The sequence below is a fragment of the Pleurodeles waltl genome, chromosome 10 (assembly GCF_031143425.1).
Source record: "Pleurodeles waltl isolate 20211129_DDA chromosome 10, aPleWal1.hap1.20221129, whole genome shotgun sequence".
Classification (NCBI taxonomy): Eukaryota; Metazoa; Chordata; class Amphibia; order Caudata; family Salamandridae; genus Pleurodeles; species Pleurodeles waltl.
In genome coordinates, this window is record NC_090449.1 from 231,397,177 (window position 1) to 231,418,215 (window position 21,039).

The window sequence follows — 21,039 nt, forward strand, 5'->3', positions numbered from 1 at the left end:
TTAAAGTATTCATGTAAAACACAACCAGTAATATAGTGAAAACAAAACACAAGAAAAATCACAAAACAACTTAGAAATATATAGTACATTTTAATAAATTATTTGACACCAAAACCTCAAAAATCCAATCAGTAGTACCTGAGTTATGAATTTTTGAAAGTTTTAAGTAAACTCTAAAAGATCAGAGCACCAACCGCAGACATGTAGTTGTGTAAGACAGGGTCAGTGTCAAAAGTTAAGGCCCACTTAAAAAGTGGATTGGGCCCGGTCAGCGCTTACCTGCGGACTTAAAAGTAATCTTGAAGAAAATGTCAGAAAAGGTAAAGTTCAGCGGGGCAAGGCTGCAGGTGGTGTTTGAGGAGGGAGCGTTGTCCTTGGATGGCCTTTGGTCGAAGTCGCAGTGAAGATTTCTACATTTGGACATAGTCGCTGAAATGGAAGTTGAAAAACTCCAGGAAGACGAAGCAGAGGGCTGTAGCCGAAGACAGTTCCATGATGTTGGTTGTCTATTTGGTGAAGGGCCGCTGAAACAGATTTGCTGCTGCGTAGAAGAACATAGTGGGAAAAGCCTCTGAGGAGCCTCTGAGTGTTCAAGGCAGGCTCCAGACAGCAAAGCAGTCTTTCAAGGTAGGCCAGCTGTCTGGTAGACTTCACAGCAGGTCACAACAGTAGGCAGTCATCTGAGAGTCCTTCCGGAAGGTTTAGTAGTGAACTGAAGACTGGGTCTGAAGGGCCTCTTTTAATACCCTGGTGCCCTTCTTCCGGGAGGTGGGAGAAGCTTCTGGAAAGGTTCTTTGTATTACATGGAATTTCCTGACTCCCATGACTCTAAGCTGGCTGCAGTGACGACACTGGGTCATTAAGCCCTTTGAGTGGAGGCAGAGCATGAGCTATTCTGGTGTCCTATTTTTATGCCCTGGTACCCTTCTGCTGGAAGGTGGGAGAAGCTTCTGGGAAGTTCTTTGAAGTTTTGAAGTGCCTGGCATTTCCTGACTCCCCTCCCCCGAATCTGAACTTGCTACAGTGACAATACAGGGTCACAGGCCCTTTGTGTGAAGGCAGAGCACAGGCTTTTCAGGTATAAACAGGGCTGTGCTCAGCTCCGTCCCCCATCCTGCCAGCAAGCCAATTGAGGCACACCTTATCTCTCTATTATGTAACTGTCTGAGAGGAGTTCACAAAGTCTGTCAGCTACACCCAGACATGTGACCCAAGACACGCAGTAGGCACAAAGGGCTAAGCTCAGAAAAATGCCAACTTTCTAAACGTGGCATTTTTTAAAATTGTAATGAAAAATCCAACTTTACTATTAAAGAGGGGTTATGATTACAATTTCAGCGGTACCAAATATGAGATATCTACTAATTTCCAATTAGGAATTACATCTTACCAAATGTAATAAGGAATCCCCAATGTTATCCAATGGGAGAGGTAAGCCTCACAGTGATGAAAAACAAATTTCAGAGTTTTTCACTACCAGGACATGTAAAACTTAAAAGTACATGTCCAACCATTTAATTACACGGTTCCCTGCCCTATGGGCCACCTAGGGCCTACTTTAGGGGTGACATATAATAAAAGGGAAGTTTATGGCTTGGCTAGGAGGTTTAAATGCCAAGTCTAAATGGCAGTGTGACACTGCATTCATGCTTCAAAGGCATACCTGGGACATGTTTTAGAGTGCTCCTTAAGTAAGTGGCACAATAAGTACTGCAGGCCCACAGCTAACATTTTATTTACAGGCCCTGGCTATATGGTATACTATTCTACAAGGGACTTATAAGTAAATTAAATCTCCCAGTTAGGTAAATGCCAATCACACTAAATTTTGGGAAGTGAGCGCAAGCACTTTAAGCACTGGTTAGCAGATGTAAAATGCACAGAGTCCTAAGGCCAACAAAAATTAATTCAGCAAAAAATAGGAGGAGGAAGGCAAAACAGTCTGGGAATGACCCAGCAGAGAGGGCCAGGGCCAATACTGTGTTTCAATTTGTTATGTGTGTTGACTTAAGTAGTACCCTTATATTGACTTTGGTCACTGCGCTTAAGCGGGTAATGAGGTGCAGTTGAGTGTGAGATAGAATGCATGAGCTTTATTTTAATTTACTTTTTTATTCTGTGTGGCAGGAAGGTGTGGGTCATGGCTGTGGCCTAAGCAGGAAGTGTTTTGGTGTTGTGTGTGATGAGTAAGGAACACAATTCTCAAGATGCTACGGTTGTACAGCTGAACTTAGGCTTGGGCTGAATGCTTATGTTGCATGAGAGATAGGTGTGCATGTATACATACTTACTATTCTTGTTTATTCTAAGTTGTGGTTCTTCAGTGGCAGTGGCTTAGAATCATTCAATGTGCATATGTTCCTTGTGGGTGATAATATTTGTTCTTCATTCGTGTGTATCTTTTTTTGCTATTTCAACTAAATACTCTTTTACATAAACAATTTTCAACTCAGAAAACTTGATGTAATGTGTAACGTTAACATGGAAAATACAAGAGTTTCAGTGTTTAAAAAGTATAGATTCTGACTCAAAGATGGGGGTGTGATGAATTGCCACCAAAGCATTATACCATATATGCACATGGTTGTTTCTAAGTAATCTGAGTCATTTCTGAGTAGTCACTCTTCTATTTTTATTTTAAGAATAGATTTTAACATATTCTTCATTCATTCATCATCTTTTATAGACAACATGAAAGAGTCTCGCCTCAAAGGAATCCATCCTTTCGTCAGAATCCTTATGATACATACGAAGACATAGATGAAAGAAGACAAAATACGATGGATTATCCAGATACCATACCACTGTCGTCCATAAACCCGAGGACTGAAAACATCCAACTTGTTTCTTCCGCCTCCTTGCACGCTGCAAATCCATATGGAAGCGGATTCCGTAAGTAGCCATTGTCATTATTTTATAAATCGAAGTGGAACTAACATTTCTGATTGGTTTTATATGACAATTATTTTTCTTTTTATGTTTTTAACAAAGAAATTTATCTTGTGTAAAGGAGCTTCAGGGACAGGTATGTTGTGTCACACATGTACCACACATTTGAGGTACTATTTGTATTGGAACAAATGTGGGAGCACACGTTGGTTGGGGCTTATCTGTTCTCCACACATTCCAAAACCTCCAATCACAGAAATGTGTGGAATTCTTTTTTTGACCAATGCTTGTCCTGTGCAGATAATTCTGGGTAGGAAAACCACCCAGGACTCCCCAAGTAGTGTGGTTTTTAGAAATGTCTAGAGTTTGGTTTCTCTAGGTGCCAGCCTACTCCAGGCCCAAGCATCTGTTTCTGTGCCACAACCAGTATCTAGGAGCTGTTTAGAAATGTAATCAGGCTAAGAAAAATCCAAATAGCATCCTCCTAACTCCTCACTGGGCGCAGAGGTGCATTTTTGAGTCATAGCTAGGACCTGGGAGCTGTTTGGATTGTCTGCTCCCTGCAAAGTGCTAAGTACTGTGTGGATTTTTAGGATGAGAATAAACCGAAATAGTATCATTGCTTCTCACTGAAGCACAGAGGTGTGTGTGTCAGTGCCGTAGCAAGGTGCTGAGCACTGTTTGAATATTTTCTTAAGCTACGAAATAAATCCCAAGAGTGTCTGGGTTTCATGCTGGGGGCACAGAGGCATATCTGCACCCCAACAAGGAGCCTGAGGCTGTTGGATTTGTTTCTTTGGCAAACTCCTTCCCAACCCCCAGGCACTGAAGGAGGATGTCTCCCATTATACCATGATTCTTTGACACATTTGTTATCACTAATCAGATTTGTCCTGAGGCCTTCTAGTGGACGTTGCCTCTCAATTGGAAGATTTGTTCTGTCTTTCATTCATCTTGATAGAAGCCACATTTTTCAGATCCCATTCATCAGCGTCAAACGAAGCCTCCACCAATTATAGTGCAAAAACAATCAGAATATTAAATTCAAGAAGTCAGTGGAGACTTCGGGTGACCAGACGTCTTGGATTTGCTGGGACAGTCTCGGTTTTTCACCAGCTGTCCTGGCAGATTTCGGGAAAATTCGATAATGTCCTGGTTTTTAGAGAGGGTAGGCTGAAAATGGTGGGCGGTGCCTTTTTATGTTTTCCAAAGCAGGGATAGTTAGCAGCTGTTATAAGAAAGCAATTTAATTAACAGGAATAATACTGGTTTTAAAAATTGCATTCTATTTATGTTCTTAGTGCCTCTGCTGTAATTCTATGTTGAGGAGCACTGTCATTCTGCATGCTCAGTTGAAGTAACATTGTAGTCTGTTATGAAATGTCCAAGTTTTTCACTCTAAAATTCTGGTGACCCTATGGAAACTATGTATGCACTGCTCGCTCAGATGGCATGTTGTTGGACACTCTGCCAGGCATGTATCTGGAGATTCTACCAGACTGGGCGGTGTTGATGATTTTCAGATGACAGTTACACAGAAGGGTGTTCAGCGATCAGTTGGAGAAATTACTCTAGATGGTGGTGGAATTCCAGAATCTGGTAGGGGGCAAAGGATGTCAAAATTCGTCTTCTCTTGACAAGATTAACCGTGCCATGAGTTATAAGAAAGATATGTGATTAAGCCCATAAACTACCCATCCCAAATGGTGGATTGTCCAGAGGCCTCCATTGAAGGTTTCCAATCCAAGATGAAGCATGTGTTTTTTGTGTGATGTTAGTTTTTGTTTGAATGACATATAAAGGATGCCATCACAAGCATAAGGTACATTGCAATACACTTGTTCTCTGTTTTCCATCCAATTTATCTCCCACTTGCTCTCTGTTTTGTCCTTGATTTTGATTGTTGCAGCTGGATTGCATTTGGATTCTCCCTGTGGATTTTTTGGCCTGGCCTTTCTTTCTTCCTGATGTCATGTGGGACCTTGGTGCCTGGCTTATCTACTGCTACATAAATCTCCATCTTCAATCAAGCATTTCTAGGTTTCAAAATAGTTATTTTTTTTTGCCTTCCTATTTTTCCTCCAAACTGGGACTCTTAAGGAGGCATCTAACACCTTTCACGGGTGTTATACTTTGCGGGCAACACAATGGCAAATACAAGAAGGAGGAGTTGCCATTTTCTCAGGCAATCAAGAAGAAATCTGCACAGGCCTTAATGCAACGAGTCCTTGATATTGTTAGAGGACGCATGACATGCTTAAAATAAAATCATATCACAGCGGACAGCATGAAAATGCAAAACTAACTAAAACTAATAGTGTTTATGAAGAATTCTATATTTTTGTGTCTCTGACTTCAAACTCCTTATTAAACAAGGAGAAGAACACACTGATAGTGAATCCTAATAAATATCTATGGTACATATATGAATACAGACAATCTCTCCCTTTAGTGGGTTACAAACCTTCGGTTATTTAGGGCTTTCATCCATTTCACTCCAGCTAATATTGAAATGGTAGCACTTGGCTAAAGCCCCAATTATAGGCCGCGAGTCCAATTTTGTATGCAAACTTCAACTTGGGACCAAAATGCGATTATGATCCCTGCGCAGATCACAGGTGTTTGCTCCCATGGTTTGCAGTTAGGGAATGCATGCAGAAATAATAGAAGCCAATGGCACAAATTCACTTTTTGTTCATGCAGAAATTTTGAAGAATATGGTGTGGTTGCTTGTTGTTTACCAACATTCCCGCATACTTCGGTACAGATCGCAGGCTTGCAAGCTTGTGAATGTCATGTTATCGCGTATTTACTGATGCACAGATTTCACTCACAAAAGGCAATCCCATGATTGGAGGGCCTTAACCGTTTATCACACATGCCAAAAAGATGCAGTAATCTGACACTGAAAGTGTTCAGCGAAGTTTCCTTTAAATGTATTTCAAACTTTTACAGTGGGACGGTGGGGGACTAGGCAGAGTATCACATCTCCTAAACTGCACTTTCAACAGTTTTTAAATGGATATACCTCCTTAATTATCTTAATTTAATTTAACCACATTAAGTCATTTTTAAGCCTGTGTTCATAAGGGTGTTTGTATGGTGTTTTCAATTCTGTTAACAGACGCTTGCGCAATTGAATTAACCTTCAGCTTTTTCACATTACCAAAAAAAAAGATGAACAAGGCAAGTATGTCTCTTTCCTGTCTCTGAAGAATAGCACCATGTATGCCTTGTAGGGTATTAGATGTTAGCATTTTACTATCCTGAATGCTATCTTGTTGTTATTTGTGTTGTGTTCTGTGTTACATTTAATCTCTCTCTTTGTTCTGACCAACTAAGTCGGTAGGCAGTTGGAGTTGGAAGCCACAGGAGTAGTTTGTGCTCGGTGCGCGCTCCTTTTGTAATTGGAAATATATTACTTACTGTAAGAAATTGGGTTACTGGCTGAGGAAGGTGAAACCCTACTCAAGGAGGAAACCCCAAACCTTGTCAGGGTGAAGTCGCAAGCAAACTCTAAATTAACCTGTGCTCAACCCTCGGGTAGCTTGGCACACAGCAATCAGGCTTAACCCAGAGGCAATGTGTAAAGTATTTGTGCAACACTTCAGACACTAACACAGTGAAAAGCTACCACAAAGGGATCCACACCAAATTAGAAAAATAGAGTAATATTTATTAAATAAAACAAAACTTAAAGGACAAAAATCCAATCAGTAACAGAGATATGCAATTTTCAATATTTCAGTAAAAAATGGTTCCAAAACGCACAGAGCGCCAACTGTAGACATCTGGTCGTGCCAAACCAGGGCAGAGTCGCAATTTTAGGCTGCCCGCTATGGTGTGTGAGCTGACTACAGGGACCCAGTTAAACCAGCTTATTGAGAGCACCTTTTATCCTGGTCGCAGAGCCTTGTAAGGTCCAGTGCCAAGGATGTGTTGCACAGCTGAGGTAATGTGTTGGTTCTGAGGTGCTGCAAGTCTGCAATGCAAGATCCTGCATCATCATCGAGGATCCGGCTAATGAGGGCTTGCGATGCAAAGTTTGGCTTTGAGGATGTGTCGCAAGTTTGAGGTGACATGTTGGTTCCAAGGAGCTGTGAGGCTGCAATGCGACAACCTGCATCGTCGTTGAGGCTGCCGTCAACAAGAAGTTTGCGATGCGAGGGCCTGCATTTGGAAAGGTTTGCAAAGGTTGTGATTTTGATGTGGGCTGCAAGCTTGAAGAGGAGTCCTTGCACTGAGGGAACGATCGCAGCTGAGTCAATGGGTCCGTTCTGCTCAGCATTGTGATGCATAGCAGAGAAGATGCATCAATTCTGCTGGGTCCAAAGATGGGCTTGCCAAACACCTTCAGGGCCACTCCCAAAGGTCCAGGACTGTGGTGGCACCACTTGGCAGGGTAGGTGTCACAGATGGGAGAGTCCAGGTACTTGGTTCAATGTTGTTGGAGCCTTCTGTCCCCGAGGCCCTAGTCAGAAGGCCAGCCAAATAGCCCTTGGAGTCACTCTGGGGTCTTGGGTTCAACAGATGCAGGTCCAGTCCTTCTCATTCAAACAAGGGGGAAGCAGGCAGTAGGTCAGCAGAGGATCCGTCCTTTAGGGCTACTTAAGTGGATGACACCATACCTGCTGCAGGCCCACTTGTAGCATTTAACGTACAGGCCCCCCGGGTACATGTAGTACCACTTTACTAGGGAGTTATAGTGACTGATGAAATGTGCCAACCTGGGATATGTCAATGTTATCATGTTTTAAGGAGTGACATCATCACACAGAGTCTGGTGGCTTTCTTTACTTGAGAAAACATCCGATAATACACAATTTGAATTTTGTTATCTGGCAAAACATTTTTATTTTGTCAGCTACTTCTTCACATATTTCACCACCGAATCAGCAGCATATGAACCTTCTTAACTTTTAACTGGGCAGAACACATCTTACTCTATTATTGATGGGTATGTAAACTTCACTTTCGTGTGGTTTGGTGAATTTAAAACAATATAAGCAGGATATCATTGGTGTGGCTGCACTTGTTTCAGTAAAGACATGGCATCATCTGGTTCATATTACTTCATTTCTGTCATAACCTGGGAGACCAACTGTTGTTTGAAAAACTTGGTTTTGGTTATTTGAAAACTGCTTGGTGGCAATAGTTGCAGAAAACTGTGAATCTAAAAGAAAAGAAGCACTACTCTTTAGCCATTCTGGGCCAAGAAGGTTATCAGATTTTTGATAATTTACCCAAAGTAGACCCACCAAATGGTGAGTTTAGGAATTGGAATGAATACACAGAGTCAGCCAATAGACTCTTAAATACGTTTAGAGAGTAACCAAGTGTTTTGTTGGAAAGATACTTTCTTCAAGTGGAAACAAAATCAAGAGGAAACTGTAGAAAAATACATTTCAACTATAATTTTTTTGCCTTCCACTTGTAAATTGGGAATGTATTGGCTGTATATATTAGAGACCAATTTATATATAGTTGTTATTCCAAGAAAATATAGGAACGCTTGTTGAGCTGTAGGGACCAAACCTTAAGTGAGGTGACTGATGTAGCAAAAAGTATTGAACAATACACTGTGTCCAGTAAACGCATAGTCAGTGAATTTGTTAAAGATACTACAACCCCAATTAATTCTTTACAGTATCCAGATTCTGTGAATGCAGTATCTATCAATGATAGGACACCTACAAATGTTCAGAAGAAGAGCTCTCCTGCTTGTTTCTAGTGTTGTTCAAAAACACATTTGAGTAATAAAGCAAATTGCCCAGTAATTGGTAAATGTTCAAACAAATGTACACATATTGGTCATTTTCAGTGTGCCTGCAATGGTGGTAAAATTGCCATCCGGGTTAGTAGTATGAAAGTGAAGGCTGATGAATATGCTTATGATGTATTTAAATTGGTACTTAAAATTAATACAGACATTACCGACACCTGCATTAAATGTCCTTTATGTCATGTTACCATTGTTAAGGTAGATCTACCTATGATGGCAGTTTCTGGTTTACCTATTACAATTATTTCTGATGTTTTATGCAACACAAATTGGTCTAGAACCACTCTGCGTAGATGAGACATACACCAAAAAGCATATGGTAATCAAAATATAGACATGCTTGGATATTTTATTGAAGCTTGAGTATGTCTTAGAAGAAAAATTGTGACTAAGCCGATAAAAGAAAAATCATTCTGGGACGGAAAGACCTTGCAAAGTTTGGTTTAAAGTGTGTACCTGGATCTGACACTCCAGTTGTTATAAACAGTGCATCCATTTTAAGGATTGCTGTTAACTCTGATATTTCTCTAGACAGAATTGTTGAAAGGTTTCCAGAAGTTTTTAGTTTGAAAATTGGTACTACAAAAAATATTAACGTTTGTTCAGATTAAAAAAGGATTCAATACTGATTATATATAAGTCAGACCAGTGCCATTAATCATTATGGAAGGTCTTACGAAATTATTGGATAAGCTCACTGATGAAGGTATTATTCAATGCACTGATTCTTCTCAGTGGGTTAGTCCCATTTTAATTGTTCAGAAAAAAACAGGAGACATTTGTTTTTGTGTGGTTCTTCGCACACTCAATAAAAATATCATTGCATATTGTCACCCATTATCTAAAATTCAGAGTTTGCTAGCTAATATTTAATACACAAAATGCTTTTCCCTCTTGGACTTGAGGTCAGCTTAACATCAGATCCCACTCGCTGCAGAGTTGCAGGAATTAACCACCTTTGTTACTCCCTTTGGGGTATATAAATTCTTGCAACTACCATTTGGGTTGGCTTTCACAACAAGTGTGTTCCAAAAATTAATGGGTGCGATTTTAGTAGTATGAAGTAGCTCCTCTTAAAGACAAAGAATCATGGACATCTTTCTTAGCATTAAGTGAAGATTACTCTCATTTATTCAAGAGTATGAATTTATGGTTCAACCGTTACACAATCCCTTGTAGAAGGTTGTGAAATTTGAATGTACCTATATGATCAGGGAAGCGTTTGAAAAAATCAAGCAGTTGATTGTTTCAGCACTGTCTCCTTTCATAGCAGGGAATAAAATGTTTATTGATGGTTGACGCAAGTCAGGCAGGTTTCGGTATTGTTTTGTTTCAGTGGATTGATAATAAGTCACAGACAGTTGCTTTTGCCTCTCATTGCTGAAAGAAGCACCTTAAGTCACATTTAAGTATGATTGAACAAGAAGCATTTGCATTTTGTTTGTCATTGGAGAAGTTCAAAATGTGTTTATATGGGTTCTATCTTTGGGTATTTACTGACCACAAATCTTTTCTCACATGCTAAATACTAATGATTCAGGAAAAGCGTCAGGGAGATTGATCAGATTATTGTCACAGTTACAGGAGTTTAATTTTACAATTAAATACATTCCTTGTGGGAAAAGGTGGATTCTATTCCTAACCACCCAGGATTATTATTTTTGTTATTTATTTGTTTGTTTATTTAATAGGCCATTTGTAGAGCACACTGTGTGTCCTCCCAGTTGCTTAAACTAACTGTAAGCAAAGGATCACAGTTGGAATGTTTCAGTAGTAATAAGCAGTTCCTTGGTACCGTGGGCCTTTATACCTTACTTTTGTACCAAATTAGTTGATTTCTGTAAATCAAATGTATGTTTTCTCTAGTGGTTTGAAAAAGTGACTTTAGAGTGGAAGGGCCCCGTCTGTTAAGGCAAGGTGGAATATACCTATCACTGAAATGTCAACAGCCGAGCAGATGTTTAAAAAGGACCATTTTTAGGTCCATCTTGAACTTTGGATACCTCTCTGATGACTTCAGAGAAAAACTATTATTGTCCATTAATGTTATGCCCAACACTGTAGGTGGGCGTCCTCAAGACTTATTCCTTTTGAACATTTTCCAGTTGACCAACTAGGAGTAAACAGATCCTGTTGGGGGCATATTGAGTTGCACATTTCTTCTTGACATTACAAAGCCTAAAATAGACAATATAACAGATGTCTTATGTTGTGCACATTTAACCTTGTTTTGTATTTTTTACTGTTTTTGAAGACTGTAGAATGGCTTCAATACAATATGCCACCATATTGTGAAGTGCCTGCAATTTCTGGGTATGGCTTTTGAGATGGCCAATTTGTTACAGTACTCCAGTCTTGACAGGATATACAACTGGGAGATTCTAGATTATTAATTTGGGGAAAAGGTCTTAACAAATTAGTAGTATATGGCCTGATATATGAAAAGAAATCTGACTGCAGTTGATGGCCTGATGTCACATCAAAAAATGCGCATTCGCAGGAGGTTACAAATCCTCCTAATTCATACATATTAATCAGATATTCGTGAACCCCTGCAACTATATCAGTGGAGGTCGACTAGGAACAGCAGGACTCTATTCTTGTATTCAGAGTCGACAAAAGCCTGCAATGTATGAATATGGACGTCAAAAGTTATCAGATCTCCATCCTTGCATTTGCATTCACTGCAGATCAACAATTGTTTTAAACAGCCTCCGTCCCATAAGGAGATCATCTGTTCCTTGCAACTTAGTCCTTATCCATTCTGCTTTGCTATACATATTGCTGGTTGGTAACAGATGAGACATGTATGTAGGAGTAAAGAAAAGGTATGTGCCAGCAACTCTGTTCTTTTAATCCATAGTCTTTCTCTTATGAACAATGCGTGGCCTCCAGTGCCATCTCAGTTTCAGTTTAAAATCTGCAAATGGGCAATTAAAATGTAGGAAATGAGGTTTAGCACTGATGCAGACGTGGGTTTGTTTACCATAGGAGTGGGACAGTCAGCTACAGCTTAGGTGCCAGGTTTTAAACCATGTAATAGAGATTATAGTTCTTTCAACATGCCCGCGGTATTCTTTTGTTGATGAGAGATGACTATTAGCTATGCATGTCTTAGATATTAGTAAGTGACCTTTTTCATTTGGTTTTGGTTCTTATAACCATTTGCGAACATAAGAAGAGAGCCCTTGGTCTTGAAGCTGATTTATGTTTGCACCCTACAAGAGGAGTGCAACATCACATCGGAGATTCATGTCCATTTTCTCCTGCATGTCAAAGTATGTTATCTTAGGTTAAAGCTATTCTAAATACTTGCAGTAAAGTCAGACAAATGGAAAAAATAGTTATGCATACCTATCTGTCCTATGTGGACCTGGAAATATTTGCACACTAAAAACACATTTGTCTCTTTTTACTTTTGTAGGCTAGCAAGGTAAACAGATGCATGTTCCTTTGCGGGTACTAGAGAAGCAATGTTTCATCTAAAATATGATCTTCTTTATAGATAATCCTGCATTTGACAGTGAAACAGAATATGCAGATAGACCTCCTTCTATGAGTTATGGCCAGGATGTATACACCAGATCCATCTCTGACAGACACACTGAAATCGATGGTAAGATTCCAAGTTTCCAATAATGTGGATCAAATTAAAGTGCAATTAAAATAATTTAAGGGTAGATGTGAATGTATTGTAGAACGTTCTATCAACAATTGACTAGAAATATTACCATATGTTATAATTGGCCCTCATTATTACTCATTAGTGGATCATTATCATGCTGTGTTTTTTTTAAATAAAAAGAGGTATTAGTTACTACAAAGGTATTGACAAAATCGTAAATGGAAAAATACATGCTGTGCAGTTCATAGCCCCAATATATTGGCTGCAGATGCCAATTCTACACTTTTTATTTAGTACAGTGATTACAAAGTGCATGTTGGTATTTAATTCCTAGCCAGTTTTCAAATGTTATACTACATAATTAAACAGACAGGTAAAGTCATCTCACCTTTTAGAGATCCTGCATTAAATGACTTCCCTGGTCAACATTTTCACTTAAAAAAAGAAACAACATAATGACCAGATCATTTACACAGTACAAGTCTGAAGATTTGTGGTGTATAATTTCATATTTTAACACATAATTTAAATCCATTCTCAGCCCTCCACCTTCCCTCACCTGCCATCACCACCCACTACCAAACAGTATGTTAGTTCCTGTTTGTGAGCATGCTTCAGTTGCTAACCTCCTTTCAACTCATTTGAACATTGTGTCTCTGGGTATCTGCTCTGCAGCCAAAAGGAATAGTGTAGGTCCAAAACTCTAAGGTGCATTGGTTGCATGTTGCCTATTCTTGTCAGATTGTTAATATGTAGTCTCATATTCTCTGGAAGCATGCACTTTAGGCTTGCAGGTCATATGAAATCTTTTTCCATAACAAGAAAATTCCACAAACTGTGACTCTACATACGCAGTCTTGGCTGCTCAGTTTCCGTGTTGCTGATATTAGGTGCTTTGTTGCATGCACTCAAGGCCTAATTTATACTTTTTTAGCCCTGCATTTGCGGCATTTTTTGACGCAAAAGCGGCGCAGACTTACAAAAATCAATTATATTTTGTAAGTTTGCGCAGCTTTTACATCAAAAAATGAAGCAAATGTGGTGCTAAAAAAGTATAAATCAGGCTCTAAATGTCTCAAAAGCAGCCAGTCAGGAGCACTTGGTAACCACTACCTTTGAAGTCTGTTACTCTGATAACACCTCCTCAGAGTTTCTGATGTCAGGTACCCTATTTTTAATACAATCAATAATAAATAATAAATAACAAAGTGTCAGCTTTGTGATGCCCTCCACATGTGTAGTGCTGTGCGTACTTCTGTTGAACATCTCATACTGAGCCACAGAATCAAGTAAAGCAAAGACTCACTGCTGCAGTGATACATTTCCTGACTTCTCAGCACTTACTAGAGACTAAACGAAACCATCTTTGAATATAGCCAGATTCTCACTGTGTTTCCTGACATCCCTACCCACATCTCTCAGTGAAGTCCATGTTCTCCCCTCTATTGGAAAAATCTGCACTCAACCCTCTCTCAGAACAATCTGCACTCAATCAACACTTGCAAGTCTAGCAGATATATTTAATTCTGCAGCCGAAAAGTAAATGAAAACAACAAGCAAACTTGTGTATTTTGGAAGGAGAAGATAGACAGCAGAAGGTAGTGGGATGAGGAAAAGAAAAATTAGAAAAAGGAAGTGAGGGATGGAAATAGTCAAGCAGAAGGAAGAGCAACAAGACTCAAGAAAATATGTTAAGTCAAAACAGAGTTTAAACAGATATGTTTTTTTAACCCTTTTGTAAAATTGAACAAGGTCTTCTCCTTGTCTGAGGTCTTCAGGTAGGGAGTTCCAAACTGATGGTACCTGAGAAGCAGAGGGTGGCTGCAGTGTGTGGTTTGCACTTCTTCTATTGGGGCCTTTACTTTCCCCACAGGTTTTTAATGCAGATGGCAAGTAGGATGTTGTTCATTGTGAATGGATCTAAACATGACACAGGCAAGCTTGAACATTATTCTGTCTTCAGCTTTTAAGCAGTGAAAACCACTTTTGGATTGAGGTGCTAGGTTCACATTTCTGAGCACCGGAAAGGAGCCTGGCATAAGAATTCATTAAAGCTTTGAGAGGCACCATGTGGTCCTTTTGATGTCAGCCAAAATGAAGTTATCATAATCCAGCAGAGAGATGACAAGTCTTTGGACCACCATGCAAAGTTCTTGAGATTGAATCACTGGTTTTCATTTTTTCAAAGATGTGAGTGTTGGTCTTGTTGATTTTATTGTGTGTTTGATGTGCATAATAATGAAGAGATGGTGATTTATCTAAATAATCAACAATGTAACCTAGGTGACAAAGATTACAGAGATGTCAACAAAGTATAATTTCAATATCATGGCGTGGTCAAATTTGGATTCATGGTGGTGGTGAAAGAGAATACATTTGGTATTGTAAGGGTAGCCTCATGAAAGTGTTTGCATCCAACACATATATCAGTGAAAAAGGGAATTTTAAGGTTACATGCGTAAGTTAAACAAAGTAGGCGCCAGGATTGAGCCCTAGGGAACTTCATAAGAAATTGTGACTGAATTGCAAAGTTTCCTAGTTTCACAGGTATTCCATACAACTTCTTATCCTATATTTTTTTATACTGTCAAAAGGAACTGATCCATGCTGAACTGAATCAAAAATGTGAAAATATTTCTAAATGGTGATAAAATCACCTGGCAAAATTAATTGCAAGTCTTCAGCAATCCTAAATATTTGATACCATTTCTAAATATAAATATTCATATCCTAAAATTAACTTATACATATTGATGTAGAAAACAACTGATCATTACTGTATAGTTACAAAGATATATCTTTGAAAAAACCATGGGAGAAATGCTGACACTAAGAGCAGATAATTGGTACATAGATGTTATTGTTTAAGTTAGCGTTGCCCAAAAGGGGTTACACCAATCTTCAGGCCACATTTCAAGTCACAGGTGGAATACTTGCCCCTTTGTACACTGCTTGGCTGTACAATCGAGGAGGACATGGCCATGGCAAGAGAGTAGTTCAAGCGTACCATCAAGCTTAGTACTAAATCTTCCACCATATTCTTAACGCTCTTGCTTCAAACTTAGAATCAATTGGGCTGCACAAGAGATAGGCAGTGAGAGGTGTGTTAGTGCTAGGTCTATTGAGAGAGGCAAGTTAGAGCTAGATAGGCGAAGACAGAGAGAGAGAATTGATAGATTCACAGAGGTACAGAGACAGGTAGAGAGAGGGTTGATGTGGAAGAGTGACAGTGGATTAAGGAGAGAAATGACACAGAAAGAAATATTTTGTACTTTTAACTGACACCAGCTGGAGAGTGTGAGGGTTAAAGTTTGCCAAGCATAAAAACTAATCATTGGTGAAGAACGTGTTAACGCGTCCTTTTATGTTAATTTATTACACATTAGGACTCGTTTTAGGCCAATGAATCTTTTGACCCAGTTGAGAGACACCGTAGGACGAGATAGCTAATCAATATGTCAATCAATATATCAATAATGTCATCAATATTCACCACAACAATATATTTTACTTTAGTCAAAGTCATTAATCAAATTGGCTACGCAACCATGACCTTTCAGCCATGAATAACCACACCAGTTGATAGAATTTTTGTGATTTTTATTCTCTGTTAGTTACAATCTAAGATTAAGTGCGTTAATCTCAAAGCCAAGAAACACAACAGCATAGTTATGATATGACAACTTTGATTCGATTTCAATAAAGCAAAAATCATAAAGATTAGAATATAGCACGACGTGAACATAGGTCAGAATATAGCAGAGTATCAGTATTACGTCAGTTCAACAAAGCATTGTCAGTCATTTGTCCATTTGTGTCAATTTGATGATCACCTGTCCTAACCACTAATTAGCATTGGCATGTTGGGCTTCATGCAAAACAATTTAGAACACAAATTTGGAAAATATCTAGCTATGGTCCCTGTCAAAACAAGCAGTTGGTACCTAGAAAGGAAAAGCAAAACAGACAAATTACAAATTGTATTGTCATAATTATCCTCCAAGGATTAGGTCAGCGCACAGGTTCAGTCTTCGTCTTCAGGACATCAGTCAAACGCCATCAGGCAAAGCTTAACTAAAAGGGCATAGGCACTTCCCTCTTAAAGAGGAAAAGTGTAAATGGGCAGTCTATGGGTGAGGATGGTTTTAATAAATCTCAAAGTCACCAAACAGATTGACAGAGTTTCTGGATAAAATCAATAGCATTCCCTACCTAATTCCGATGACCTTTCTGTGACATGGGTTTTTATCCCTTTTACGTAGTACATTCCCCCAAAATTCTATTGGACATTTACTATACCCCACTATCTTTAACCTATCAAATTTAACATTTGGTAATCCCAATTGTCACCCCACACTAATTCACAGTTCTTTGATTGGTCTTCATAATTGACGTCTTCGGAGGTGGCACATCCGGCGTTACTTCACTCTTTGGCACATCCTTTGGGTCAGCAGATTCATTGTCCATCGGTCTAAGTGACCTTGTGCATTTCATTAATCTACATTTGTTTCAATTTATTCATAACTTTTAAACTAAGGCACCGAATATGTGCTTGGGAACGTGTGTTGTATGGTTACATTCGTCTTCCAAGTTGAAGGAAAAAGAACATTTGAAGGGTCATGGCCCTTTGTGAGTCAGCACACTGGAAAAACAGAAAAGTGCATTTAATATGAGAGCTGGGCAGCTAATCTGCAGCTCACGCTAACTTAAAGCCTATGAGGATTTTCAGTACAGATTCAGTAATGCAAAGATTAATATAAGCTTAATTAAATGTAACATAAACATTTTATTCATCATTATTAGTTTGCGTATACATTGGTGGCCACTTTTCCGTGGTTATAGTTCGAGTACACTTTTAAGCAAAATCGCTATTATTATTGTTTTCTATGCAGCATCATCACACATTGATATAAACATTTCATTTTAATATAGGGTATGCAAGCTACGCTCTCTCAAACGTATACCCAGATCTCAAATTAAAAAAGAATCTGCATTTTTTATCCACACCATTACTACTTTGGGGCTTCTGACAATCTCAGTCATATGACAAAGGGTGCTTCTTGGAGGTATGTATGTAGTATTTGAATAGCCCAAGCCTAGCCAAAAGGCAGCGGAGCACTTTACAGAGTCAGCTGGTTTATGGACTTTTATTACATTGTCATGTAATGTTCTTAAAAGAGGTTCGTCTTTTAGTCTTTCCTGAACTGGAGCAGCATTGGGGCGGTCATGATGTATACAGGTGTGTTGTTCCAGATCCTGTGTGCATAGATGGAAAAGGCCTGCAACTTCGTTTTTTCTTTTTTACTCTTCTTAGTCTGCAGTCTGATGGTATCCTAACTGCTGGTGTTTTAAGAACCCCCCGAGATGGTGAGCTTGTCTGCACGAGAAGTGGGGTGGAAGGTTGTTGTGGCTTTGTAAATGATGCAGCTGGTTTTGAAAATGGCACAAGCAAAGGGGTGCCAATCCAGGTCCATCAGAATGGGGGTGATATGACAATTCTCTTTGAGCCCTGGATGAGATATGCTACAATGTTAGGAGGCCCTTTAGGGGTGCCAGTATGAGTCTGTATTTTAAACAAAAAGGGGGCGGATTCTGATACCCGTGGACCTGGGCAAGTAATTACAGTATTGAAAAAATGGTCCATGAAGGGAAAGTGTGAGCCTTGACTTCCACAGCAGTGATAAAACAACACCCCCCCCCTGAAAAAAGTAAGGTTTTATTGATTAGCTTTACGGATATAATTTTGTCTTTAAGATAATCAATTTCTTTTGTAAATAATTTGATTTGCAAGATGAAACATTCATATACCAATCAATGCAATCAAAAGTCAAAATATATAAAAATGAAAAATATCAGTGTAAACATCATTTAAAAAGACAGGTGCTCCTACAAAGTGATGGCTTAGTGAAAGTGCAGAAAATAATTTTAAAGTTCAACCATGTTATTTACAAATATACACATCAACATGTGGCTGTCAAAGAATTCATGATTTCCTATAATGCACCCATATTTTGAGTGCCCCAAATACTCAACAAACATTTTGCAAACAGTCCACATTCAATTTTGTCGACCTTTCGACCCCCACAGTAAATTAATTACCAACGGGTCATCATCAGTACCAACAGTATGTGTAGGAAGCACCTAAAAGAAAGAAACATGAATCAACCCTTGTAATATGATTTAGAACCTGAGGGGAGTGGGACCTATGACACAGAATGAGCAAGGCCCAAGCTGTGCATAAATGAAATACATAGTGGTACAAAGGTCAAATATTTGTGAAGATTAAGCGAAATGGCTCACCTAATGAAGCCCATAGAGGCATTGAAAACATTCCAAATGCCCTCTTGTACCCAGAGGCTTTAAAACACTGTAAACGTAAATGTTACTATTTGACTATCATCCAAGTACCGCAAAGATCAAAAACCATAAGTCAAAATCTTTGACAACACTTACCCCTATGTTGCTAGTGAAGTTATTCAAACCAGACTTAGGGCCTGATTACAACTTTGGCTGAGGGGGTTAATCGTCCCAAATGTGACGGATATCCCGCCCACCCTATTACGAATTCCATAGGATATAATGGACTCGTAATACGGCGGGTGGGATATCCGTCACATATGGGACGGATTAACCCCCTCCACCAAAGTTGTATATCAATAATGTCAGTATCCCCTTGGGGGAGGGTTTATTGATGAATCCTAGTAGGGGATATACAGAAACACAATCAGTCAAATTATTTTCCGGTGATGCACATTCCCAATCAAAAAGTACCCTATTTCTTTTGATGGAAGCAACCTTGTTGTTTACTGGATCCTAATTTAGGATGCACATAATGTAAATTGCCAAACCACTTCCTGAAAAACCACCATTGTAAGTAAAGTGTGCCCTGTTTTTGTATAGAGAAACATTATTAATTATAAAATCATAATGTGTGATACCCAGACAGCAACTAGCCAAGCCAGTTCCTGATAATTTACCATCATAAGTGAAGTGTGCCATGTTTCTGTTAACAAAAACAACATAGTTACCCCAACCAGGAACCTGCGACCAACTGCATTAGCATGCAGTATGCCAGAGTCTGTCATAAAAAGAATAGGAGCTCTACATTATTCTAAACCCCACAAGGTCTCGGCATCAAAACAGCCTGCATGCTATCTCATATATTTATCTGCAATAAAAATACCTGAACCACTTCTTTACCATTAGGGACAGTTACTCACCGTGGTTTGAGCCTGGGTGGACATGGAGAAGGACATTACCACCATCAAGATGCAAGAGTATGATAGCTTGAAGACCAGTTATTATGGAGGTCATTATGAACCCCGGCAGTTCAGACCGCCATGCCGGCGGCAGCGGCAAAGACCACCACGAGCACGGTGGTCTGAACCGCCATATAATGGTCACATTGAGGGCCGCCTGTGGCGGCCCTCCTCCACCACCAGGCTGCCGCCAACAGGCAGCCTATTGGTGGAGGAAATCATTTTCTTACAGGGCAGCACTGCAAGCAGCGCTGGCCTTCGGATAATGATCCCTTTTTCCACCAGCCTTTCCCTGGCAGGTTCCCCCGCCAGAGAAAGGCTGGTGGAAGGGGTGCTCCGGTGCCCCCCCTTGGTTCCCCTCCACTGCCCATGCACTTGGCATGGGCAGTCACGGGCTCCCATGCAGTGCCCCATCGCGCAGGTCACTGCCTGATTTACGGGCAGTGATCTGCGCGACGGGTGCTGCTGCACCCGCCGCACACCTACATTGGCAGCAGCTCCATTTGGAGCCGCTGTCAATGTTATGGCCCTTTTCCCTGCTGGGCCGGCGGGCGGAAACACTGTTTCTGCCCGCCGGCCCAGCAGGGAAAACATTATATGGCCTGCGGGGGTAGTCGCGCTGTTGGTCTTCTGTTGACCGCCACGCCGGCCCAGGAGGGAAAACATTATATGGCCTGCGGGGGTAGTCGCGCTGTTAGTCTTCTGTTGACCGCCAGTGCTGATCTCGGTGGTTTTTACCGCCGAGATCATAATGAGGGCCTAAGTCTCTTTCTGGAAGAAACGGGTGGTGGTCCTGGGTAGTTATTTACTTTGACCATGTCTTAAAGTATCGCTTCAATTTAAGTTCTTGTAAACAGATATTGTATCATCAGACAACAAACTTGAATAATATTTTGCTTACTTCCTTAGGTAATGAAAACCTGCTGCGGAGACGGAATAGACAAAGCACACTTCCAGCGCAGCTAATGAATGATTCAAACAGTACTGGGACTGACTCACTGCTTGAAGAAGGTAGGTAACTTGTGAATTTCCATTCTGAAGTGAACTTTCTCCTGGACGTATTTTGGATATGGCAGTTGTATACATTGCCTTTACTGCTACTGAAAAAAGTGAGCAACACCCGATAGTGGCTTATTCTTTTCTGTCCAGTCACCTTTATCCCTTCAAACAGGTAAGCTATGTCATCTGAAACTCTGCATTCACATAAGTGCCCGCACAACCAATTTAGACGAGAAACTCCACAGTTTTAAACCAATATAGTCACTTTACCTTATTTCCACTTAAAAGACTTTCCTTTCAAATACATATAAATGGGGAAACGTAATACCCCCATGTTTTCACATACTATCATCTATGCATTCATCCATGCTTTTTGCCACCCTTTTTGTACTTCTGTTTGCAAGAGTCAGTGTTTATCATTCTGTGTATAGGAGCAGGTTTAGGAAATACTGCTGCTGTTAATGAGGCAGGATTCTCTCTACGGA

At 39.9% G+C, this 21,039-nt stretch overlaps 1 protein-coding gene across 4 annotated transcripts in view; it reads left to right on the plus strand.

The window, feature by feature from the left end:
- The window catches only part of TMC5 (transmembrane channel like 5), a 413,711-nt gene that overhangs the window by 79,462 nt on the left and 313,210 nt on the right, over positions 1-21,039 (plus strand). For all 4 annotated transcript variants that reach the window (XM_069210234.1, XM_069210235.1, XM_069210237.1 and 1 more), the window contains exons 3-5: positions 2,687-2,892; positions 12,177-12,287; positions 20,465-20,566. In XM_069210234.1, the coding sequence (XP_069066335.1) occupies positions 2,687-2,892; positions 12,177-12,287; positions 20,465-20,566 (419 nt within the window). The remainder of the gene's footprint in view (positions 1-2,686; positions 2,893-12,176; positions 12,288-20,464; positions 20,567-21,039) is intronic.